The sequence below is a fragment of the Anopheles cruzii genome, chromosome 3 (assembly GCF_943734635.1).
Source record: "Anopheles cruzii chromosome 3, idAnoCruzAS_RS32_06, whole genome shotgun sequence".
Taxonomy (NCBI): Eukaryota; Metazoa; Arthropoda; class Insecta; order Diptera; family Culicidae; genus Anopheles; species Anopheles cruzii.
The window spans coordinates 21,382,726-21,408,361 of record NC_069145.1 but is presented as its reverse complement, the minus strand read 5'-3'; the positions used below and the strand labels follow the sequence as shown (position 1 = coordinate 21,408,361).

The 25,636-nt window shown below is 52.7% G+C and overlaps 2 protein-coding genes across 2 annotated transcripts; one reads left to right on the top strand and one right to left on the bottom strand.

The window, feature by feature from the left end:
• Positions 1-2,593: 2,593 nt before the first annotated feature.
• On the bottom strand, positions 2,594-3,948 carry LOC128273005 (uncharacterized). Its single transcript, XM_053010907.1, has 2 exons — positions 3,784-3,948; positions 2,594-3,709 (listed from the first exon to the last, which is right to left on the bottom strand). Exons 1-2 carry the CDS (start codon positions 3,817-3,819, stop codon positions 2,606-2,608), a joined length of 1,140 nt encoding a protein of 379 aa, XP_052866867.1. The 5' UTR covers positions 3,820-3,948; the 3' UTR covers positions 2,594-2,605.
• Positions 3,949-4,190: 242 nt separating this feature from the next.
• Positions 4,191-25,486, top strand: LOC128270040 (cadherin-89D). Its single transcript, XM_053007443.1, has 11 exons — positions 4,191-4,257; positions 18,280-18,599; positions 18,794-19,243; positions 19,312-19,565; positions 19,626-19,758; positions 19,829-23,644; positions 23,710-24,080; positions 24,148-24,216; positions 24,283-24,486; positions 25,072-25,353; positions 25,432-25,486. Exons 1-11 carry the CDS (start codon positions 4,191-4,193, stop codon positions 25,484-25,486), a joined length of 6,021 nt encoding a protein of 2,006 aa, XP_052863403.1.
• The last annotated feature ends 150 nt before the right edge of the window (positions 25,487-25,636 follow it).

The window sequence follows — 25,636 nt, the reverse complement described above, 5'->3', positions numbered from 1 at the left end:
AAGTATTTAATAGTCAAGAAGAATGTCTATCAATAAGATTTCCATAGAGCTTAAGGCAATTAAACTGCAAACTAACAGTCTTAGAGCAGAGTGTGTGCCTGTGCTACAGCTTCAACTTCAAGAATTCAAGAAAAAGGCTAATTTAACAAACGAAGCTACAAACATGGCGTAGAATTGACATGAATGAATCACATAAGTCTCCTCTTCGTAATATCTTTTGTGTTTTCAATTAACACTGACTTTTGAGTTGAAATAAAACCAATGCTCCGCAGTTCCAAATAGCTCTATAGAGTTGAGTTTTAAAATGAGTCCAACTAGCAGCAAAAATGAGCATCATTCTCGACATCGGTTCACTTTCTTACGATGCTTAAAAGGTGATCCACCTTAGAACTCCCTTGGTAGAATAGACTAGAAAAAGTTACTTTTTCCCACCCGAGAACGAGTGGAACCGGGTGGCGGCTAAGGGTGCCCCGGTGGCCGTTAGGCGCGCCCCGGTGCGGCACCGACGTAAGCATCGCCATCATCACGCCCGATTCACCGATGATATACGGTGGTGATGAATGAAGTTCCGCGTTCTGTGCCGTTCTGTTCCGCGGTCCGCAGGCCTTGGGAAGGCCGCCTCGGGAAAGTGCGCGCCATCGGACCACGGACAGGAAGGAAGGGACTGGGGGCTCCATGCACGTAACCATTCATCTGTTCGGTAACGATTTCTTTCCATCATCGAAACGAATTAGTTGGATGTACCTTTCCGGGTGAAACGGCCTGCAGTAACTAGGGCTCCAGTCCCTGATCAACAGGCCTCAACACGCCACGGTAAGGTTCTGCCGACCCTCTGCCCTTCATCATCCGCCAGCCTCGCTCACTGACCGGGTTTTCTTTTTTCTCACTGCTCGTGCTCCTTCTCATTTCGCTCCAGTTCAAGGGTTCATCGGGGCCCTCCGGCACTCACCGAAGGCCCCGTTAGCGCCCGGCGACGGCGATCCAGAGTTGATTTTCTTTTCCAGCCTTCGGCAGCGACGCTTCGTGCTCCGCGTCATGACCCATATCCTCCTCGGCTTCCGTTAGCGTTCCGCGAGGAAAAGCCGCGTGGCTCGCAATCTGCAAATCGATAACTTGCTCCTGACGACTGCGAATCTCGAGCTCATTTAGGATATTCCATTTTTTTCCAACCTTTTGCCCCCTTCTCTCTTGCCGGCGGAGGGAGGTCTGAAATTACGTCAATCCTGCTGGCCGGCCGTTGGAGCTGAGGAGCTACCGGTTGAGCGTCACGCAGCACACCGGAAGAGGTCTACGTTTGCGAAAATTTCCATCTGTTCCATTTGGGCCACTTAATGACATTACAATATTCCGCTTTGGATTCACCCTTGGTGTCTGTTTCGTGCATAAGATACTCACCGAGGGGCGAATGCTTTCGCATGTCTGAGAGATGAGCCAATGAGACACACAATTCTGGGCTGCTGGGTACATTAACTAAAAATAACCGACTGATGAAGTACCCTTTCGGGGTTCGTTCCGCTTCGAAAGCGCCAAGAACTGACAAGAAGCACTCCAAACCCTGTGCTCTGTGCTCTGTGATCCTTCGCTGCACAACAAGAAAGATGCATTTTAATCCGACGCGAGCACCGGCGAGCTCCATTTGATACATTCAGCCGCTGGCGCCGCATCATCACCCGCCCGGTGCAATCACAGCCCTGACTCGTTTGCAGCACAAACTGCGCAACAAAGAAAGGAATCTGGCGCTCCTTCCCGAACGGTCCGGACGTTTGTGTCTTCGGCGAGCAGAAAAGCAGCTATCAAACTGAGTCGGGTTTTGTCGTGCGCTTCCTTTAACCGGTAGAAAAAGGAAAAAATGGCCCGGATTTTAGCACACAGAAGAGATACAACTCTAAACCCAACACCGGTCCTCGGTCCCTCGGTGTTTGCCTTCCGTGCGCGCTCGGGGAGGGCAAGATAACACCCGTGTAGGTGGTGAAAATTGGGCAGCAGGACACTGATACCGATGGAAAGGAAGACTGGCACCCGACACGGCCGTCGATGCGCGCGACCAACCGACACACAATGTCTATTCAGAGGGAAAAGCGGAAAAACAGGAAGCAACACCCGGCTTCCTCTGCGTTCGGACCCCTTTGGAAAACTCCGTCCCGCGGCCCTCGGCAGCCGGAGTGCAGCCATAAAGAGCGCGCGTTGTGCAAGCATTCCGATGCCAGCCACCGACACGGCTAACTCGTCGTCGTCGGATGACCGACCACCGAACGACAGCCAGCTCAGCCCCGCCAACCTCACAAAATCGTCGTCTTCCGTCAAAATGGCCGCAGTGTCTTTTTGGTGCTGCGGTCCACTTTGGCGATATCGTCGGCTACATAACCCGAACGAGGACAAACACAAACGAGCTGGGAAGATGTGAAAACTCTGTCGCCGTGCCGTGCCATGGGAAGCACACGGGGAGGGAGGGCGCATTTGCAAACCTGAAGTGGGACACCGCTTTTTCCCGGACTCTCTCGCGTTACGAGTGTCCACATAACGCCCGTGAGGTGCCGCGGCTGACAAATGGTGTGATGAAAACGAAACCATGAGTAGTTTCGAGCATTTATTGTGGCGCTCATCGTCACTCGTAGTCCAGCATGACCCGACACTGGGGCAATACCGTCCGCAGCTCCTCGATATCATCGTAATGGATCGGGTGGAACCCGGACTGGCGGTGGAACAGGGAGCACCCATCGAAGCACAGTAGCCGCAACCGACCCAGTTTCGCACTCAGCTCGTCCAGCATCATCGATTCCAGGTGGCAGGACACGAAGATCAGCTTCTGAAGCCCGTTGGCCGGGCTTAGGTGTTTCAGGACGTCCACGGGCAGCGCAACACCGGCCAGCTCGAGGGCGGCCAGGTTTGGGAAGCGCTCCAGCCACCCGAAAATCACTTCCGCCTGGATGGAGCGGGCCGTAAAGTGGAGACACAGCCGGGACACACCGGTGATGTTCTGCGTGATGAACTCCATCGTGCGCGGTGCGTCCGTGCCGGTGGAGTGGATGAAGAAGCGCTTCAGGTGATCCACCCGAAAGTAGTGGCACGACTCGTCCGTTACCTTGATCAGCGACAAGTTCTCCAGGGCGGGTAAATTGATCGGCGGAGCCGGCGGTTTGACGTACGGATAGTAGTCGCTAATCAGCAGCAACCGGAGACAGCGCAACGACGACAGCGGTTCCAGTGCCCGCGGGTTGTTGATGTTCATCTCGGCGATCACCAGGTCGACCAGATCGACGGCGTACTCGCAGATGGCGGCCAGCATCGACTCCTTCAGACACATCCCGAGCGGAATGTACTTGGCGCGCGTGTCAACGATCTGCAACCGGCGGCCGCGCAGCAACCGTTCCGACGCGCACGACTCGATCCGGAAGTCGGCCATGTTGAAGTACAGAGAGTCGGCACTGTGCGCCAGCAGGCGTATCATCAGCTTGACGATCCGCAACCGGGCGTCCGTCAGCGGGCTGCCCAGGTTCGCCCGCAGCACCACGCTGTAATACTCCCGGTCGCTCTGCTCGAGCAGCGCGGCCATCTGTTTCAGTGCCGGCAGCGATTGGTCGAGGTTCACCAGCAGCCGGAAGCGGTGGATGTACACCGCGGAGAAGATGATATCGTACCAGTGGCGGCACACCAGGGCCGCATTCTTGATGTCCCGCAGCGTCAGGTAGTCGAAAATTTCGCACATCAGCTACGGAGACACAACAACAACACCGAGGAACTGTCAACGATCGGTGCCTCATACACAGCTGGCCGATTGCTTACCTCGAACGGTAGATCGTGGAAGTGGAGACCGCTCATTGTGTTAAATCGTTCTCCGAGGGAAGTCACTAGGACTCAACAACAGCAACCTGCAAGAACGGACACGTTTCGTAACAGTAAAAATCCTCCGGAAAAATCACGCTCTTCGGGAACTGTGAACCTCCGAAACAATGCCCAAAGCGCAAGTGCGTCAATGTCAAGTTCGTTTGACACGATCGCAGAGCGGCAGATCACGTAATGCTCGCCAGCGCGCATGTCAGGGCAAGTGCATTTTGTTTGCAAATAAAACGCTCGTGGACGGTCTTCTGGCTGTGTCGCGGCCGCTTATTACGCTCCCCACGGTGTGACGCGTCGTCTCTTCGGTTCCGCTGGTTGGTTGGTGTTTATTTTTACTTTCAATCTCGGAAACCATGGCTACGGTCGGAGGAGGCGGCGGCGACGGCGGCCACGGTGCCGGGCTCACCAGAGGGCCCGCTTGTAAACAGTTCTCATGTGCGTTGTATTTGTTCAGCTGAGCTGTCAACTTTCACGCACTGCCTTCAGATCTTCGTGATCGTTTAGAGATGACATGGACTGCGGTATTCGCTAGAATACTTTCGAGGCACCATGCGCTGAAATTCTGGAATCATTACCGGATGATACGGCACGTAGCGGATTCTTCGTCAGACTGCAATAAAATTGACACATGTCCCGGATGTTATTGACAGCAATCTATAAACAATCAGATTTATTTGCTGGGCCCCCCTTTTTTTCTACGTCTGACTTTTTGTTTAGATCATAGTCTAAGAGGGTTTTCTGATGAGTTCGTCAATTGTTCTACGTGCAGAGTACAGCGCCAGCATCGAGGATACGGTCGGAGATAACTATCCGACAAGTGTTTATTATTTAGATAGAATATTTCTTCAAGAACACTATTTTTGAGAAGTGAGTCATCTCTCGCTCATGAATTTTATCGTATTCCGAGATTATTTGAGTAGAATGCTGTGTTATTAACTGTACCTGTGTATTCGAAATATATTAATAAATTACGAGATACTCTAAAATAGTAATTCTCGTTTGAAAGTGGTTTTGTAATTTATCTGACAGCATTGTTCTGTGTCATGTGGATGACGATCCCAGGAAGGCCCTCCTGCTAAGGCACTTCAAAAGTTTCATACTTGATTATAACATTGTGAGCACGATCAGCCACAAATTAAGCCTCCGTGCTTAAAAGAGCAACCGTGGATGACTCATACCGGCATTTTTGTTTCAGGATTACTTTTAAAAGAATATCTCACCAATAAACCCCGTTTATGGACTTTTCAAAAGATTGTTCGTGTTTCAAGCATAATTTCAAATTTGTCCGCCTCAAAATCTGCACCTTACAGCTCGTGAAAAGAGTTGCAACATGCCCCATGCCGTAGCCATTATTATTATGCGATGTAATGTAATTGAAATGCAACGATAATTGTGGGCGATGCCATAGACATGAGAAACACCAAGGGCTCGGGCCCGTGTACCGGATCAATCTTTCATAATAACGGAAAATCATCGAAACAGTTTAGCAAATTTACTGCCTTCAGCAGCCTTCTGTACAATTTCTAACGCTCCGCAGACCCGGAAACGACTGGATGGATTATAATATTTATTACATGGACTGCAAGTCCGGGACCCCCGAGCACATGGGTTCTAGTGTTGCACCCGTTCCTTCACCGAGCGACCCACAGATATGGACCGGAAGTTCCATATCTCTAGAGAAAGCAGCCAGGCCAGGCCACTCTACTTGAGAGACCGCCTGAAGCACCGCCGGGTCTTGGCGGCGTGCCGGCTTAGGATACCCCGCAGCCCGACAGGATGCGGGGAACACCATTTACATTGATTTCCTCGGACAATTCAACTCGGCCGAACAATCTGCTGGTGGTGGCACACACTTCAGTACAGGACGGGCACCATTACGTTCCATTTCCGTCGCCCGGATCTCACCGGAAAGCCCATCGTATAGGCCGGCCAGTGCGTGACACACAGCCATTCGGAGGAGCCTCCGGGGTGGTGCCCGGAGTTCCCGATTTGCGTTGACATTTTGGGAACCACGCCATACGGAGGGTCCTCCAAGGGAGACGCATTACACCTCGCTGCACATTGCACACTAATGTGTTGAGGTTGTTTTTTTACTCACTTTTCCTTGTGTCGTGTCCTTGTGGTCCTTATGACGCCATCCATTAAAAGCCACGCTTATTTACCCATGAATCATCAGGCGGGATTGCTGGCGAATGCTTTCAAGAAAAGTTTTCCCAATTTCCAGCCGCGGCAAATGCGTTATGTTTTCTGATTTAATGTAGACCATTGCGTGGTTGAAAGCTGTTTGCAAATGGCGCCGAATCCTGAATCGATTGCGGGCTGAGCGAAAAACAAAAATGGGTGAGCTATTTTAAAACTGCCAAACCGACTGCGCCCTTTTTTGGAATTATTGTACCGAACAGAACAATGTGCGAATGTGCCTTGCGAGTAAACAACACACACCCACCCAACCACGGGCGGCTCTATTGTTTTTTGCGCGATTTTTGGGCCACCCGTTTACGCGGCGGTGGCCTTACACAATGTTTATTCGCTTGATTGTTGAAGCTTGAAGCGCCTCGATGCACAATATTTACGCGAAATGAAAGATCAATGGTTGATTGGATTGTGCCAAAACGAGGAGCATCAGTAGAGAGAGAGAGAGAGAGAAAAACATGTGGGGCTCCTTTTTCCTGGGGCTGGCCGATAATTCGGGTGAATTTAATCAACGTCGGCGGATGTATCAGCGGTGGCTTAATTGGCACGCGGATTTGTTGCCATCTTTTTTTTTGCCGGATTCGATCGATCGAAGCGGATCGGATGAAACCGAAATCGTGCCCGCAACCGAGTGATGCAACCGCTGGCCCGTGCCGCAGGCTCCAGGGTGCGTGTTGAGGACGCCACTAGCGCCGGGTGGAGCAGCATTAGCTCCGTTTACCATTTCGTTAGCATCCGGCAAACTGAGTCCAGCGGGGAGCGGGCAGGGACCCGAAAAAGGAAAGCCAACAGCATTGTGCAACACAATTATTGGCTTAACCCACTCTCTGTTAGTTGGCGAAGATTCGGAAGATGGTGGCGCGAATTCGGGCGACGAATGGTCGCGGATAGGCAAACACCGATGTGGCGACCAGTGAAAGGCCGAGGACCGGTCGGGAAAGGAGCAAAACGAAACAAATCGAACCTCTGTCGGAGTCGGAGGGCCCTCCGAAAAGCAGTAAAAAGCCCCCAAAAAAGCCTCTCACAAGCTCTCTCCCTGAAACACACACCCAAATGCCACTGCACCGCGACAGGGAAAAACAAACGAAAATGACGAAATAACTATAACGGGGGATAATTATGATTTCACACTTGGACGGCTGCGGGCGGCCGAGCGGGCGGATGAAGGAGTGGCTCTGATTTTCGAGTTTGTTTTTCAAGCACCCGGTTCAGTGGGTTTTTTTTTGTTCGTTGTGGGGTGTATTGCTTTGTTATTGTTATGGCATCGATGATCAAGCGCCCCGATGGAAAAGGTACACCACGGTCCGGCGTCGTAAAACAAAGCAAACCGAAGAGCTGCGCCGCCCGATAGGATGTGGTGATGATCGCAGGCTGATCGATGTGTTCGATCCATTTACGTCACGTCACGAGGAAATTAAGTAATGGCCGCTTCCCTTGCGCGGATTTATGACTACCCTTTTTCGGCCGCGCCCAAGCATTATATGACGCCGGCGAGGAAAGTGCCGCTCTCGGAGGGCGGCTTTCTAAAGGGTGATGGTTATTAAGCCCACATCGATCAACAACAAGCTGAACGATCGTGATGAATGCGCTTTCGATCAAGGGGCCCCGAAAACGGCACATTCCTGCGAGGAAAACTCTCCAGGCACAGATCCACCCACCGGCGGGTGCGCGTCCCGTTAAAGAGCGCCGTCCCACCACCCTCCCCCCCTCGGCGATTGTTTTCGCAGCCGCAGCGGCACAATTGGTTCCACGGAAATGGCGCTAAAGATTGAAAATTTTGGCCCGGCCCGCATCACGCGGTACCGCTAATCGGCCGATAAGCCATGGAAAACGGGAGATCATGTTGGGGGCGATGAGGGTTGCGTTTTTAGGGCGGCATCCCGGAGGATCTATCGAAATCGGCACGCGGGCGGCCGATGGGCCCATTAACATGGTGGCCCATCTTGAGCCGGCCGTGCGCAATTGCGGCTTCGGCCGCAGAACGAATCGCTCGCCACGGTCCTGATCACCGCACGCGGAGAGGACTATGAGACTGACCGTACTTGAACATGTCAATCGAACTTTTCGGCTCTTTGTCCTCCAACTCCGACGCCGAAAAGTTGTCCAACGGCGACCACAGGTTTATGGAGGGTAACCCACTCGATGTCACGCATTTAATGCCAGCGCGCGCGCCTCTGACATGGTGGCGTGAAATTTCTCTTCGCTCCGCCAGCTCAGCTCATTTGTTTGTTAATTTTTCCGCACTTTTTTATTTCCTATTGGTTGGCTCATCAGCCATTAACCCGCTCCCGGTGGTGGTGTTAAAACGAAGGCAGTAATGCGTCGAAAAGTTGTCGTATTGCGCTGACAGCGGGCCACTTGATGATGTCCAGCGTCACGAAGCCCTGTCTTGGGATGGGATGTCCAGGACGACGGCACTGCGGTACTACGTTGATGGCAGAGTGGCGAGTCTGACAAGGAAAACAAATCAATTTGTTCATTGTGTCATCATTTTCTGATTCAATTGGACGTTGGACTTTTGCAAAACAATAAGCAATTGGGATCCAATCCTAAAAAAGACTAAGGCCTTTCCGATAGAATTTCAGGTATTGCAGAGTTTCATGTTGGTATGTTGATTGGCATCGATCTCTGACTCATAGATGCCTCACAAATAGACTCCTTAACTACCAACAACAGGAACGCAATGAAACGTCATGCAAGGACATCGAATTGCTCATGTAACGTTTCTAGACAACGGACGGGACTTGACCAAAACTGCTCCGAAGCTAAGCTCACCCGTTTCCCAACCATGTAGCAAGTGAAAATGAAGGAGAAGAAGCAGAAAACAACGAACAAACGTTTCTGATTCCCGCGGGTGTCGTTACGCGGCTGTTTGCATTTTCCCTGCTACAGAGTGGTGCGGACATTAATCGTACACGTGGACGGGCTGAGGGGATCGCAGCGCAGCCGTGAGATGTCATCTTTTCGGCTTCTCGGACGTGTCAGACCAGAAGCAAAAACTGTATATTCACATAACGAATGACCCGGAGGAAGACCTGGGGGGCGAGTCCGGCGAGGGCTGGGTGGAGACTGCTTAAGTGCTTATGTTTTCGCTCATCAAAACAAACGCGGGAACACCCCGGGTGCCTTAATTCGTTGCCACTTCAGCACGAGATTCGCCGCAATCGTATAAATCGTTGCTGGAGAGAAAAAAGGGAAAACCCTGGGTGTGGTCCGGGTGTGTCGCGGGAGGATTGGGACCTGCTTTTAATAACCTTCGCTGCCCGGCTTGACTTGACGGTTGACGTTTGCTTTTAATTGAACGTGGTGTCGCTCGCTGGTTTACGGCAGCCTTCGTCACGCCGGACAAAGAATTGGGCCAAGAATGGTGATTCAATTGGGGAAAAAAAACATTCGGAAAGTGTCCCCATTTATGTGGGCGCGGGTTATGAAACGTTACGACGGGGTTCCGAGGTTCGGGGCTGAGTGGTTTCCATATTTATGACCCGAGCGCGGGTGAGTAATCGATTTTTCCTCGAAGACACGTAAGTGCTGTTAATTGTAAATAGCCCTATGATTCATATTTAAAAAACTGCAAAACTTGTGCACGAAAGGTTCAATAAAAAGGATTTGATAACACTAACAACATTTGAATTACGGAACAAGTCTATGGAATGATTGAGCCAAGACTGTTCCAAATTTCGGAAAGGGTCCGAAAAGTTCTTTTTTGAGATAGTCTTCAGCACATTCTTCTGTTCCTTTAACTGAAATAAATTGCATATCCCTGAACTCAACTATGGCTAACTTAAAGATAGCTTCGTTAGTTTGGGCCCATTGAACATTGGGCCAAAATTGAAATAAAATACCCAAATACGCAAAACAGACTCTGATCCTTTTGGAAACAAATGAAAAACAAAGTAATAAACAGGAAATAGACAAATTAGAGCTAGAAAAAGAAAATAGCTAAGAAGAAACTAAGAAATCACCATAAAAAAGTAAAAACTATAAATATGAATAGCAAAAGATTCGATCGCTGCTAAGCGTCTTCTTTCAGTTTGCAAAAAAGTACCATTTACATACACAATATGATTTATTTGATGCAACTGTAACTATAGGTCATATTCCGTTCCATTCCCGTGTGTACCGCATCACAAAAAAACCTCAGCACAGTGTGACTATTTTTATCCAGTTTCATCACCCGAAAACAATGGCATGTACGAAACCGCTCTTAACAGCCACCAAAAGCCATTAACAACACCCATCGGCAGCATCTTCCCAAAATGAATCTCACTATTACACTGCGTTGAATGGCGTCTTTATTTGCATAGCTGGTAAGCCTCACCCAAACGTTGAGGCGTCGTGCCACCGCAAGGGACCACCAAGGGAAGCGTCAAACCGGAGGCCACGGGGAGCCCAGGAACAACATTTGGACAGCAGCGTCGTCGTCGTCGCGTTAAGGCACGCACGCAACGTCAATTATCCACGCAACGCCCGACAGCGAAGGGCTTTCCCAGCACTTCGCATTGACACCACCGCTCGGAGCTTCTCACGGCAGCCAAAAGAAAATGGGACCCCAGCCGCAGGAAAACCCCCTTCTTTCGCTTTCTTTTCGCTGGTGGCGCGACGCTGCTTCCCGGGGTCCTTCGCTGCCGAGCGCCCCCTGGCGGGGGTCGGACTATTTGTCTTCAAAAGTTTAGTCAGCTGCGTGGCCCTGCTTGTGCGGTAGATCACTAGCCAGCCAGCCGGCCCTCTTCGTTTTTTCGGGTTGTCCAAATATTTTTCTTTCTTTCATCTCACGCTGGTTACGTGCGCTGTTCGGCGAACCCTCTCGGGAACACGCTGGAGTAGGACGCCGGCCTTCGAGGGTCGTCCGAGGGGGTTTATTAATAGAGCGTGGTGAGCATGGTAATTTCCCTGACGCGGCCTTTTTTCTGCCCCCCACTCTGCTGCCGCCTCTTCTTCCCTTCTGCGTGGCGGGCTCCGCGGGCAGTGTCTTAAGACTCCATTACTCATACGGGACCCGGGCGCGGGTACGGGCTTTTGCCGGCTGGCTTGCCCACTCCGAGCCCGCCACATGTGGTTTTGAGGTTTATCGGTATTTAATCTTAAACCGTGCGCACAGTAGCCTGGCCGGCACGGAGCAGCAGCGAGGCCACTTCCGAGGCTGGAAAGTGTTTTTGGGCTGTCCGCGATACGGCCTAATAGCCTGACCGACCGACTGGGCTTAATGTTGGGCCGGTACGGCACACACCGAGAGACCTAAATCTGGTTCGGTTTCACACAAAGAAGCGGTGTTTCAGTTGTTTTTCCCTTAAACCTAATGTGGTCGAGAATGGAAACGGGCGAAGCACTATCTATTGGTCAGGTGTTACCGAATACGATACGACCAAAGGTAATTAATCAATTGTCCAAATGATCAATGGGCTAGAACGTGAAGTAAAGGGCCTATGCATCTGCAATAAACATCCCCATATTTGTGATGTCTTTTGTTCACAATTCTCTAACAAAACCATAAAAAAGTTAATAAGTAGAGAAAATAGAAAAAAACAACCCAGAAGCCAAAACATAGAAGCCATAGAAGCCAAAACAAAACATTGAAAAAGAAAAACATTGAGACAGACATTTAAAAAACATAGGAAATCAAAACGCAAGAGAAAAGGAACAAAAACGAATAAACACATTAACTTGGAGACTCTTTATTTTCTTTAACAAATAGTTTTCCAGACACGTAACCCGCAGCTTCAAAATGAGTTGTCACACATCAACACAAACTTATTCCGTATGAGTGCACTATCTAGCGGTCTTAATGACACATCATTTAAAAGTTGTGCCAAAGTTTAAGTAAAGTTAGTTAGATTTGTATTAGAAATCGAGTTCCAGTCACGATCAAGTACAAGCTTTTACACGAGGTGGAGATCATGTCTGTGTAGTACCAATCAAGTGTCTTTGAATGTTTCTAAACATTAGTAGATCTTCGAGCAGAGTTGTTACGCTTCCACGGCGCCGATGGGCATTCTTGTTCATCTCGTTCCCATAAACTTGTCAGCAGATTGCCGATCCAGCAAGTTGTACTTCCTTCAATTGTCTGCCAAACGTTACACTTAGAACCGATGGGTTGTTAATTTTACGGCCAACGCCTCACGTGATTCATCTCGACGCACACGTTAACCCAACGACTTCCCGAGAGACCCATAAAGGGAAGGGGGCCTCTGGTTTCCTCGAAGTGCCGTATTCGGCGAACGACAACTCAATTTTTGCCAGCAAACCTCCAGCACACTCTTCTCCCGGGTCGCCTAATAACTGCCAGGCTCCAACTCGAGATTTGATTACCTTAGGCGTGCCGTGCGGTGGTGCGCATATCGCACCCGGCATTGTTTTCACCCCCATTACGGTGCTCCCCGAAATTCCCACAACTGGGTCATCAGTATGTTGCATTTTTTGCCTTGGACCCCTACGAAAATCCCTCCGTTGGAGGAAAACCCACGGACAAGAAGCGTCGCTTCCCGCAGCCTCTTGGCGTACAAAAAAAACGGTGCGCCGCTTTCGACCGGCGTCCGACGGGGCCCCACCCTACACCTTCCCTGGAGGGAAAAATGCGCACCTAAATGCTGAGCGCCACGATTCGGTGCGTGGCCGTTTTTTCCGGCCGGCACACGGTTTTTCGACGGTCGGCGATGAAGAATGTTGATTGATTGCCGGACGCGCGCGCCCAAGGCGAAGCGTATCTGGCGGCCACCGTCGATCGAGATCCGCCTGCCGCGTCTTCTGGCGCGGAGTTCTGGGAAAGTCGCCCGGGCGGAAGCGGAAGAAAGTGTAAACGAACTAATCGATTCCCATTAATTGCCACCTGTTGTTGTGTGCCGTGTGCTGGATGCAGGTCATGTGCCACGCTCAATGACCGACCACACGTCGGGCGGTGTTCTGGCCACGGCCATTAATCCACACGGAACCGCGGTGAACCGGGGCCCGTAAATCGTGATCGTGAGGAGGAGAAATTGGTACAAGGTCAATTAAACCCAGGTTTCGCAGATCTATCTGCCACGCTGATCGTGAAGCAATAAAGATTTGTGTCGAAAGATACACCTTAATAACCGGGGGGGCATTAAACGGTGCCGCGCAACGGTGGAGGAAGCTACCCGTTTGGCATCCGAATCGACATCACGCGTCCGGACACCAGTTGGTAAGCCTAATTTTAGTTATTTTCGAGCTTAAAGTAGGGTTTTCGTCTATTGATTAAGAACCCAACAAACGATGATTGTTAGCATTCGATAATTGGTTAGGTGATCGATTTTTCACCATTCGACGAGCATTCTGGTGATCTCTCGCCTACATTGCGGAAGTCTAACGTTTCTTTTGCCGTTTTTCGCTTTCTTTATATCCAATTTGTTTAGTTTTCTCATTTGTGTCACTTTTCTCAACTCTTTGGCACGATTTGCGCTTCGAGTGAGCTCTTCAAATGGAGTTCACAAACTTAACTGATTTTAGTTTGTGTTTTTGGGTTTGAACATTTCGATTTCCCGTTAGACTCTCTCAATTACTGGGCTATGGTCTACGAGAAAATAGGTTTTTCCCTTTTTTCCCGACAGGCTGTTGTGTGCCAAAACCGATTATGTTTTAGTTTCACCGATCAGCCGTGTGCTAATCTACAGTGCAAACATCGATATCCGCCACCGGCAGCTAATTTCCGGAGGGTGTGACCCACTCTGCCGCCCGGGGGGAGTCCACTGGCCCCCAACAAACGTGGTGAGGTCAACGGCGCCGAGTCCGCGCGGGGTCTAATCTAATTTGCACCATCCTCGGCCACACTCCCCAGGTGGTACTAGCCGGAGGCCGTCACGGGAGTCGTCACCGTCGTGGCGCGCTACCCTGGTAACCTATAGCCGGCGGGCGTAGCGTTCCCGTAGCGCACCGTGCAGCAGAAGCAGCAGTGCGCATCCATCGTGAAAACGTTTCCTTTCGAACCCAGCCACCCATCCGCCCCCGGTCTCCAGCCCAATTCTCTCTGGAAACGGTGGCGCTGAAAGAGAAACCGCCAGCCCTGGGCTGGAAGCGCCACCTAACGCTTCATTATCGCTGACAAAACGAACTTCCAGCCTGGGAAAAACGCAGCCACAGGTTTCTGGCTCACCCACCCACACACACACACGCGCGCGCGCACACGCACAATAATCCATAAATATTCATAATTTTCCATCGAGATTTTCCTTTCATTTTCCCGCGCCCTCCCGGCGGCGAGCGAAAGTGGCGTCGCCGAGGGTAAACGAGCTCTTCACACAGACCCCCGACGACGGGGTCACGTAGGGGGGCGAGGCGAAGCGAACAATAAAAATCCTACCCCTCCGCTCCTTTCTGTGAGCTCCCCACCAATTAATGACAATGACATCGGGGCCGGCCGGGGAAAAGGGGCACCGTTCTGCGTTTTCACGCATCTCGGTCCTTCTGTACGAAGCACACGTCGCCAGCCGGTAGGGAAGCCGACAACGGTGACGGAGGTGGAACACCTTTATGATGTTGCAAGCGTTCCGTAAACTGGGAGCCTTTCGAGACGTGTAGCAATTCTCTCTAAACAATTTTCTCTAATTTTCAATTCGTCAATACTTCAACATAGGCAAGACTATTTCGTTGTTCGAATACCTTGGTATCCGTATTCTATTGCAAAGGCGACAGACAGCCCAGGCGTTATTTGTTGGCAGATTGTTCACAGCGTGAAACGACCCGTCGTTTTTGTTTTCCTTCATACAACTTGCGGTTTCAGTTCGACGCTGGCAGAAATTTGGAAAATATTAAAAACTTATTTCCAAAGTGCTGGTGTCTTCAACTCAAACTGTACGAAATTTGAAAAACCTATTCCGTTTAAGCTAATTTCTAACACATCGTTCAATAAGTCCCGAGACTAGCGTAGAAATGGCGCTAATAATGCCATCTATATACCGACGTTCGGAAGTACCAACCTTCAGATGAGGTGTGTCAAAATTTGATGTAATTCGAAGCATAACCAAGAAAGCTATAGTGGTTAAAGTGACGCTACTTTTGCAATCCTGAAAAAATGGACCAAAGCGAGTTTCGTGTTTTGATAAAACATTGTTTTCTAATGGTAAAAAAACACTGTTCAAGCTCAGCAATGGCTTGAAAAACGTTATCTGGACTCTACTCCGTCGAAACCAACCATTTTTCGGAGGTATGCTGACTTTTATGCGGTCGTGCTGATACAAATGATGCGGAACGTTCGGGTCGGCCAAATGAGGCAGTAACTCCCGAAAACATCAAGCAAGTATTGAAAACCGTGATGGGAGACCGCAAAATGAAAGCGCACGAGATAGCTGAGATGGTGAACAATCAACTGGTAGTGCATTTACTATTTTCCATCAAAAATTGGCTATGAAAAAGGGTTTTCCCACATGGGTGCCGCGTTTGCTCACAATGGAACAAAATCCACCATGGCACAATTCAATCAAAACGATGACCAAATTCAACGAATTAGGCCTTCAACTGTTCCTCATCCTCCGTACTCGCCAGATCTTGCCCCCAGCGACTACTGGCTCTTTACGGATCTCAAAAAGATGTTCCAGGGAAAAAGATATGGCTCGATTGAGGACGTGATCGCTGCTACTGAGGCTCATTTTGAGTCAAAAAACAAATCGTGCTACAAACATGGAATTGAAAAAATAGAGAAGTGTGGAATGGTTGTATTGCACTTTAAGAAGATTATGTTGATGAATAATAAAGAATTTTGCCGATAAAATGTTGTTTTCATAGTTAGTCTCGGGACTTATTGAACGATGTGTTACCTCGATGGTTATGCTAACCAGCAGAACTGTCGTGTTCGGGGCTCGTAAAACCCACACGTCCTTCAACAGAAGCCAATGCACTCACAACGAGTGACTGTTTGGTGCAGATTTTGGTCTCGAGGCCGAACATCGGCCCATTTTTCATCGAAAATGAAGTAGGAGCCGTACCGGTTAATGTTGGCTCATTAGCTCTTCGGCGAAATTGAAGCTGAAACTTGGACGACCAGTAAACTCGACATCTGAAGACCAACTAAGAAGCTTTTTAGATAAGCCCACAAAATTGTGTTTTCATTTATCATCTGCTGTTGCTCAAAGTTCCTGTTCTGTAGCTCACTTTTGAGCTCACTTTTACCAGCCAGCCAACCAGCATGTCCTAAGCCCTCCGCAGGTGATCCACCTTCATCCCGGTACGCGGAACGCATTCCGTGGCTTTTTACTGGTAATAAAATTTCGCTTCGCACCGCGCAATATGCCCGTAATGAATTGCTTGGAGCAACGCCGAGCCGACCACCTGATCACCTGAGCGACCGTGTGCGTACCCAGAACGGACGTCCCTGCCTTGCCCCACAACACCGCCGCTCGACCGACCGTCCGACGTGTGTATGCCATTTTCATGCTCGATGAGTTGGAAAATGGTTCCCTTGTTGCTGTTTGCTGTTGCTGCTGCCCTCACGCGGGCACACGGACCCTTAATGGGGTTTTAGACCTTCTTGGAAGCGACGTGCACCTGTCGTGATCCGCGGTCGTCCGGACGACATTTGCCATTTTCCCGACAACCCGGTCTTTCGCCAACGTCGCCCAGCGCACAGTCGTAATGGGGAAATGATGAGCTGCCAACTCGCTCCCTCGGTTCCCACTCGGCCCCGACCGACCGCAGGAGCTTTTCTCCGGCACTCCGGCATTGATCATTGTTTGCTAATGCGAACGGGCGGCAGCCACCCAGCCAGCCAGCTTCACTTTCATGTGCTAATAAGCGCAGCGCGAGTAGACGTGGGTGTTTTGCGCGGGCCGCGAGACGCCATTTGCATACCGCGAGATCTGCGAGAAGTCGTACGAAGGCAACCCGCCCAAATGGCTGCCCGTCGGGATTAGTGGAGTGAAAACCGCGCGATGCCAACGAACTTGCCGCGGATAGCTCAACGAATAAATGGGAAAACGACGCCGAGACCGGGTTTTATTATATCCAACTCCCCGGTGCCGGTGTCTTGTTCTAACGAATCCCCCAGAATTCCCCGAAACGAGCTGCTGACGACGGCTCGACGGTAATCTGATTAATGAATCACTCCGGAGTGCGCGACTGCCAGTTAATGAGATAGAAAGTATCAACCACTTCTCGGGCTTGTTGTGACCCTGTCCCAATATCTCCCGCGGGGAGCACTTTCGATTCTGCGGTCAGCTAAATGGCGCAACTTTGCAAGCGCTCCCGAACCCGTCGTCGTCGTCGGCAGTCGTCTGATCTGATTAATTTCCCGGTGATAAATTGGAAAGCACCCACCCGGCCCAGCGGGACCCCAAAAGGAGGCAATCTAACACTGGGACTGTCCGCCATTGTTTGGCCCGACCGGTAGGTCTAGCTACATTTTTATCATTAGACGCGCCGCGAGTGGCGCTCTCACGATTGTTTGCCTTCGAAAGTGGTCAGCTCCGCGAGGCAGACGACCGGTGGCTTCCCCTAAACCGGCGCGGCACGGATTGTTTCAATTGGTAGCGGCAGCGTTCCGGAGACATCTCAATTTAGGCGTCCCAGTCCCGCTAGTTGGCCATTCCTGCGCGGTTGTGAGTGTGTTCTAACAGGCTCCACTTGGCCCGGCCTCGAACGGAACCTTGACGCTGATGGTGAACGGAGGTGATTAGAGTGTCGTTCGGTTCGATGTTTCCAAATTTTATTGCTCCACATTCCGCACCATCCTGACGAGCGGCCACTTAATTAATATTAATTTTATTCCCTCACACACACGCACGGGGAATTGATACGCCGTGCTGTTTGTTGCTAGAGTCTAGAGTCTTGAGTCTGTTTGCGCAACGGGATCGGAAGAACCGATTGGCTTGATGGGCCGGACAGCCTCCGTTCATCGTCGACCCCTAGCGGAGGGGACGGCCTATCAAATTTACATACCTGAAAAGGGTACCCCCACCTCCCCGGGGGGGACACCTGTGAATCTGGTGCATTCGATGGGGAATGGAAGCCCAGAAACCGGTTCGTCTACTTTGGCCGCGTTCCATTTTATTCCTCGATTTCTACTTCGAAGGTTGTGCTAGCCAATTCCGCCGCGGTCCCACCAGCTTATCCGGGCCAAATCCCCAGGATTTGCTGGCGGAAATATACGCAGCAATAAATCGCTATGCCTCACGTCCCCCGTAATTCGCTAAATCTTGAAATCGCGAAAAGAAAGTGAACTAGTTTGTGGGGCCAACATTAGAAAGGGACTCACGGGAACTGGATTTTGACACTGACGCCGATTCATTTCTCCGACATTCGCAGCCTGCAAACTGTACTCGAAGAGCAACCTGCGCACCAAGTCCGATGGCGTTCAGTTCCTGCGGCTGAAGGAGGACTTCCCGGTTGGCGGGGAGATTGTCTCGCTGTACGCGTACCCGCGCAACTCGATCCTCATTCCGCGCACAGAAAACTCGAGCGACTACGAGTACTTCAAGCTGAAGGAGATCAACAGCACGGTGGTCAGCGTGATCCTAAACCGCAGCCTGGACAGTCTCGTCGACTCGCCGGATCCACAGAGTATCCTCAAGTTTAGCGTGTTCTGCAGCGGCACCTCGTCCGCCTCGAGCATGAAGCAGGACAACGTAAGTCCGTGGGATTTGGTGCTTTGGGAGTTTTTCGGGGGCTAATTTCGTTCCGTTTCGTTTCCATTCGGGTCCGTCCGTTCGTTCGTTTGTTGTACCGCCCGCTGACACCGACTTCCAACATTGTTGGAACCGTAACCGTTGTTCGTAACGGGCCCCGCCTTCAACACCACCACGATCGTGGCGACCGGCAGCAGTCATCATTTTTTACAATTACTGTTTACATTGAAGACATTAACGATAATGATCCCGAATTTATCAATCTACCGTACGTGGTGACGCTGGACGAATCAACGCCAATTGAGACGGTGGTGTTTAATAGAATTAAGGCAATTGATCGTGATAAGCCGAACACGCCGAACGCCGACATCGAGTACGCGCTGGCGGCGAAGCACATGAAGAGCGGCGACTTCCCGTTCCGCCTCGAGGGCTCCCAGCAGCCGGCGCTCATCCTGCAGCGGCCGCTCGACTACGACGCCGGCTGGCGCTCGATGAGCGTCCAGATCGTGGCCAGCGATCGGGGCAACCCGCCCCGCACCGCCAACACTACGATCCGGGTGAACCTGCGCGACGTCGACGATCTGCCGCCGGTCTTCACGCGGCCCGCTTACCGGACGCGCATCAAGGAGTCGTTTCCGCTCACGGTAGGTGAACCGTGTGACGCCAAACCTACTACTCCCAAACTGACCACCCTCCAATCCCATTTCACCAGGGTAAGTCCATCCACGTTCCGCTGTACTTCGAGCCACCGATCATGGCGTACGATCAGGACTCGCTCAACGAAACGCTCGTGTACGCCATCGTGGCGGGGAACGAACGGCAACTGTTCTGGATTGCGCCCGAAACCGGCGTGCTGCACCTACAGAAGGAGATTGACCTCGAGGGCGAAAGTCTGCCCGACAACACCTTCACGCTACAGATCGAGGCCCGCCAGATAGGTGACCCCATGAAGAGCGCTTTCGCCCGGTAAGTGATAAGTTCCCATGCCTCACATCGTGGTGCTCACGGTTTTTGTTCATCGAACAGCGTCGAGGTTGAGGTGATGGACCTGAACGACAACGTGCCCGAGTTTGAGGTGGATCTCTATAACATCTCCATCATCGAGAACCTGCCGAAGGGTTTCAGCATCCTGCAGGTGAACGCCGTCGACCGGGACCAGGTAAGCGACCATGGGGGAGACCGGGGTTAGGAGCATTGTGACTCATTCCGCACACATTCCACACGTGCAGGGTGAAAACGCCGAGTTTTACTACTACCTGGTGGACGAGGAACCGGCCGGGGCTTTCATGATAGATCACGGCTCCGGCTGGATCGTGGTGCGGGACGAGACGTTTCTGGACAAGGAACAGCGCGGGGCACTCACGATGAACGTGCACGCGGTCGAGCGGATCGAGCAGTACGACCGAAGCCGGAACTACGGCAAGGTCCAGGTGGAGATCACACTGCTCGACACCAACGACAACACGCCCGAGTTCGAGCAGGGCACCCTGTACGAGTTCAAGACGCACTGCAACGCATCCGCGGGGGCGAAGGTGGGTCAGATCCGAGCCCGCGACCCCGACTCGGCCGGCAACGGGCAGGTGCGGTATCAGATCAAGAACGTGCGGCCCAATCTGTCCATTCCGTTCCGGCTTGACGAGACCACAGGTGACATTCGGGTGTCGGAGACGCTCACCTACGGCAAGGTGGCGTTCTTCGTGGAGGCACGCGACCAGCCCCAGAATCCGTCCGAGTCGCGCTTCAACGTGGCGCTCGTTACGATCGACATCGTTTGCCAGTCAATCGAGGACATCGAGTTCATCGGAGCGCCGTACGAGTTTTGGGTCGGAGCGGACGCCGCCATCGGCTCGTCTGTAGGCCAAATCCGCACCACCTTCGACCTGGTGGCGGACGAGGAGATCTTCTTCGACCTGCTGCACTCCTACCCGGAGGGCGTTCCGTTCGCCATCGAGGAGCGGTCCGGCATCGTGACGGTGATCGAATCGATGGCGCGCTTCAACCGGCGCTGCTATGAGTTCGAAACGGTCGTCTCGTACCTGCCCGATGCGACCGGCCACAAGAACATGGACCAACTGACACCGGAAGCGTACAACAGTCTGGAGAAAATCATCGTCACGAACGTGACCATACACGTGATCAAGAACAACTTCATGCTGCTGCGCGGCACCAACTCGACGCCGATCGAGTTCCGCGTGAAGGAGAACAAACCGAACACGCTGATCGGGCAGCTCAAGTTCCAGGACTTCCAGGAGCAGTGCGACGCAGACGAGAAGGGACTGCCACCGCTGATCTCGGTGCGGGGCGACAAGAACCGGGCCGATCGGCAAGTGTTCCAGCTGAACGGAGGCAAGAACCGGTCCCGCTATGCACGCCGCTTCACGCGCGACGTTTCCGGGGCACCGGATCCGTCCTTCGTTCGCCTCTATCCACTCGTGACGTTCGACGCAATCGCTAGCCGGACCTCGGGCAACGGCAGTCGAAGGGCGCGGAACTCTCGCAACCCGACGAGCGGCGTGCAGTATTCGCTGGTGAACAGCTACGACGTGGCCGACACGGTGCGCCTCACGAACGACGGCAAACTGATGACGATCCAGGGGCTGGACCGGGAAAAGCAGGACGTCATCCGGGTGACGATCATCGCAGAGTACTTCTACAAGCAACGCACCTTCGCCGGCATCTACCAGGTGCTGATCTTGGTGGACGACGAAAACGACAACCCGCCCACGTTCAACCGCCCATTCTACCTGGGCGTGATCGCCGAGAACTCCCCGATCGGCACGGAGATCGTGCTCAACCACCCAATAATCATCTCCGACCAAGACATCGGCACGAACGGGGACTACGAGCTGCTCCTTTCGGGCGAATCGAACTCGTTCGTCGCCCAGTTCTCCAACTCGACGCTCTCGAACTACAACAAAACGGTGGCCCACATCTTCCGTAACCTGCAGATCGCCAACGTGGACTCGGGCGAGGCGGGGAAGGGTGTGGTGCTACGGCCGGAGTACCGGCCCACGAAGCAGCTCGACTTTGGGAACGCGTCGACGTCACATTACAACATTCTATTCATGGGCCCCAACAAGCTGGACCGGGAGGAAATCGAAAGCGTGACGCTCAAGATGGTGGCCACCGATCGGGACAGCCTGCAGTCGGAGGTCGAGCTGCGGATCCTGATACTGGACGTGAACGACTGTGCGCCGGTGTTCGAACGGATCGCCATCTTCCGGAAGAGCCGCTGCGAGATGATCGAAAATGCGAGCGATCTGGAGCTGGTGTACCTGGACGAACTCGAAACGGAGGTGCTGCCCGAGTTCCTGGAGGGAGGCGGTGGTGTCGGTGGCGGCATGATGGCCGAGTTGGGTGGCCGTATAGCGTACGGGGTCGAGAGCCTCTTCGAGATGGTCCAGTCGGCACCGTACGTCGGGATGCCGCGACTCTACGATGCCGAGGCGCTGACGGTAAACCGAACCATCGGAGCGCGCCGCAAACCATACAAACCGAAGGCGCCGCCCCGTCTGCCGACGCGTGGAAGAAACGCACGGGCGGTGCCCAAGAAATCGCTGCTCAAGTTTGCGCTCCCGGAAAACGTTGACGTCGGCAAGGTGATCGTTAAGCTGACGGCCAACGATGACGACTTTGAGAAGAACTCGCGCGTCCACTACGAAATCACGGGACAGACGGAGCTGGGAAGCGGCGAGCGCGTCGGATACTTCCGGATCGACCGTCACAACGGGGAGCTGAAGGTGGTCCAGCGGTTGCCGCCGGAGAGCGACATCGGGCTTAACGTTACGGCCCGGGATGTGGGCGGCTTGTCCGATGTGCTGCAGGTCCTGTTCCGAGTGTACGACGTGAACGACAATGCGCCGGTGTTCGAGCGGCAATGGTACACGTTTAACGTGGACGAAGGCACGTACCCGATCACGGGCAAGAAGATCGGACAGGTCCGCGCCAACGACGAGGACTCGGGGATGAACGGAAACGTGACGTACATGCTGGTGCCCGAGGGCGACCGGAAGATCCCGTTCTCCATCTCGCCGTACGATGGCACGATCCGGGTGAGTGGTGAGATTGACCGCGAGGCGATCGCCTCGTACCGGTTCCGGGTGCTGGCGTCCGACAACAACTTCGACCTCAAACTTTCGGCGATGGTCGACGTGGAGGTGATCGTTATGGATCGCAACGACAACAGCCCCGAGTTTACGGCCTACGACGAGCTGCGTAACGATCGGAACGACTTGAAGCGCCTGCCGGCGTACGTGGCGTATCTGGACGTGAACGCCAAGGTCGGCACCTTCGTGAAACAGGTGATGGCCCGGGATGCCGACTTCCGCGAGAACGGAAACGGCCTGGTGATCTACTCCCTGGCGAGCCAGAGCGACGTACTGCAGTTCAGCATCGACCCAAAGGACGGTGTGGTGTCGACGGCATCAAAGTTCGCTGCATTGGCCGAGGGCCGGTCGTCGTATCAGCATCTGAACGTGACGGTGGTGGCGTCCGACTTTGGGACTCCGCCACGGTCCAGTATGGCGCTGCTGATCGTTAACCTGCAGGGTGACCCGCAGCACCAGCGGGGGTCCGCCGACGAGAAGCCACCGCTGTTCCCGTACAAGTACTACGAGATCGAGCTGCGGGAGAACGACCCGGCCCCCAGGATCATCCTAAACGTGACGCTGTCGAAGCGCTACGCCAGTGAACCGTTCCGCTGGGAGATTGTGAGTGACACGTTCGGTGACCAGTTTCGGATTGACGAGCGAAACGGGTCGCTGTGGCTGCTGCGCCCGCTGGACCGGGAGGAGCGTGATGCGTACGAGGTGAAGATTCGTGTCGAGAGGCTGCGGCGTGAAAGCCGCAACATCCCGAGCGTACTGTACGCGCTGGAAAATCCGATTCGACGGAAAACGCAGCGAGTGCAAGACAACGAGGTGGAGATCATGGTCAAGGTGGTGGACGTGAACGACAATGCGCCGGTGTTCCGCGACAACTACGGCCCGATCATATCCGTCGTCCCCGATACGGCTAACTACGGGTACTCGGTGATGAAAGTGGAGGTAAGTAGCGAGTGTCAAACCTCTGGAACCCTCCTTGTTAACGCGCACCTTTCGACCACCCGTAGGCCACCGACGATGACGCCGGAAGTAACGGGGCGGTCCGGTATACGCTGCTGAACGAACCGGCGCGCCTATTTGCCATCGACCCACTGACGGGCCAGATTCGGTTGCTCAACTCGCTGGCCACGTTCAAGGAGAAGGTGTTCGGGTTCGACGTGAAGGCCACCGATCGGGAGGGGGCCGACGATGGCCAGTCCACAATCGCGAACGTGTTCGTGTACGTGCTACACGCGCACCAAGAAGTGTGCCTCATCCTGGCCGGACTTCCGGTGGACATCGAGCGGCAGCTGACTATGATCGCCACCAGCCTCAGCACGGCCACCGGCTACGACATCCGGATACGGGCCCTCGAAAGCAACGCCAAAGTGGACGAAGCGTAAGTTCCCCATGGGATATCCGTGTGTCAAATACTCTATAGTGCTCCCTTTCTTCTTCGTTTGCAGCACCAACCTCTACCTCTATGCCATCGATCGCAAAACGAACGGGCTCGTGGAAATGTCCGAACTACAAAGGTCAGTGCGGTGCGGGAGAAGGGGACCTGTGGGGAGGATTTTTAACCAACGACACACCTTCTCTAGGTCACTTTCACGGCTGGATATGTCGAACCTGAAGCCAAATCTGCCCATCATCGAGCTAACGGAGCTGGCCACGAATGCCATCGAACCGCACTCGTTCGATTCCGGCATGAAGGGTATCGAACTGGCCACGGTCGTGATCGGCGGATTGATATTTGCCGGCGGGACGGCCACTGCTCTGTGTATTGCATGCGCGCGCTACAGGCGGTGAGTAGCGGAAGTTTCAGTAGCACGGATCAACAAAGGTTGAAGTCATGACTAATCGGAAACTTTAAACCGGAAATTGTGTAAATGAAAAAGGAATTTAGCTACCGGATTTAGTCGCGTTAATATCGTAGCTAGTTCGCCATCCTCATCAATGTTCATTTGTTCATCGTTCGCATTTGCTTGTTTCTTTTTTGCACTCATCGACAGATACACACGCTACTGATAACCACTCTCATTCTGGCCTCGAGGGTTATTTCCTCTCGCCTTTTAATCAAACTCCGCGTCCGTTAACATGACTAATGATCTACGCGACAACCGTCAAAAACCATTCTACTAACTTAATCATCCTCCCAGATGCCATTGGCTAAAACTCGCCGGCTCATTATCACAACGAGGTACATTATCTCGTTGCCAAAAAGCGCGCTGGACGAAATAATGCATCGTTTGCCTTTTTTATGCTTTGTAAATAATGCACGGAGTTATGCAATTCATTACTGATAACACGGAGTGCACGTGCCTCATTATATTTATCGCCGTTCCCTGGTCCGCTGCTTTTATAACTCCCTAACTCCTCGCCCCGTGCAGCCTTATCCCACTGCCAACCGTTGGGGGTGGCGTTGGTAGCAGTAACAGTTCCACCGAGGACGTGCGAGTGCGGAACGGCTCGCGGGTGGGGTTGGGCAGCAGCAACCACAACAACAACAACACGACCAGCAGCACCAGACCCATCACCAGCGCCGACATACAGCCCGTCATCAACCGGTCCGACTTGAAGAGCTCCATATTTCATCCCAACTTCCACCGACAGTTCGTTACCAACATCAGCACGGAGGCCGTGCCCGAGCACAGCAACGAGGGTAACAATAGGTAAGGGCGGCCAACGGCGGTCCGAGCCAGAGCATTCGCTAATCCGGTTGTTGTTGTTCGTTTGTTGGCGCCGTGTAGTGACAGCTACGAGGACTCGCTGAAAGATTCGCTCACCTCCAATACGAGCCTATGACAATCGGGGAACCCTCCCGGGAGGACCTACTACACCGCTGTACAGTTTAGACATAAGGAACCGGAAGTGTAGCGTAAGGCGGCCGCTGATGAGACGATTGTTGATTAGTTTTTAAGATAGGCAATAGTACCCGTTGAGTCCCCCGGTCAC

Excerpts from the sequence above, each read along its gene's own strand:
- LOC128273005 (XM_053010907.1), bottom strand. The coding sequence starts at position 3,819 with ATGAGCGGTCTCCACTTCCACGATCTACCGTTCGAG. Across the intron at positions 3,710-3,783 it reads TCCACGATCTACCGTTCGAG|CTGATGTGCGAAATTTTCGA; the intron begins GTAAGCAATCGG and ends GTGTCTCCGTAG.
- LOC128270040 (XM_053007443.1), top strand. The coding sequence starts at position 4,191 with ATGGCTACGGTCGGAGGAGGCGGCGGCGACGGCGGCCACGGTGCCGGG. Across the intron at positions 24,081-24,147 it reads AACGCCAAAGTGGACGAAGC|CACCAACCTCTACCTCTATG; the intron begins GTAAGTTCCCCA and ends CTTCGTTTGCAG. Across the intron at positions 24,487-25,071 it reads GCATGCGCGCGCTACAGGCG|CCTTATCCCACTGCCAACCG; the intron begins GTGAGTAGCGGA and ends CGCCCCGTGCAG.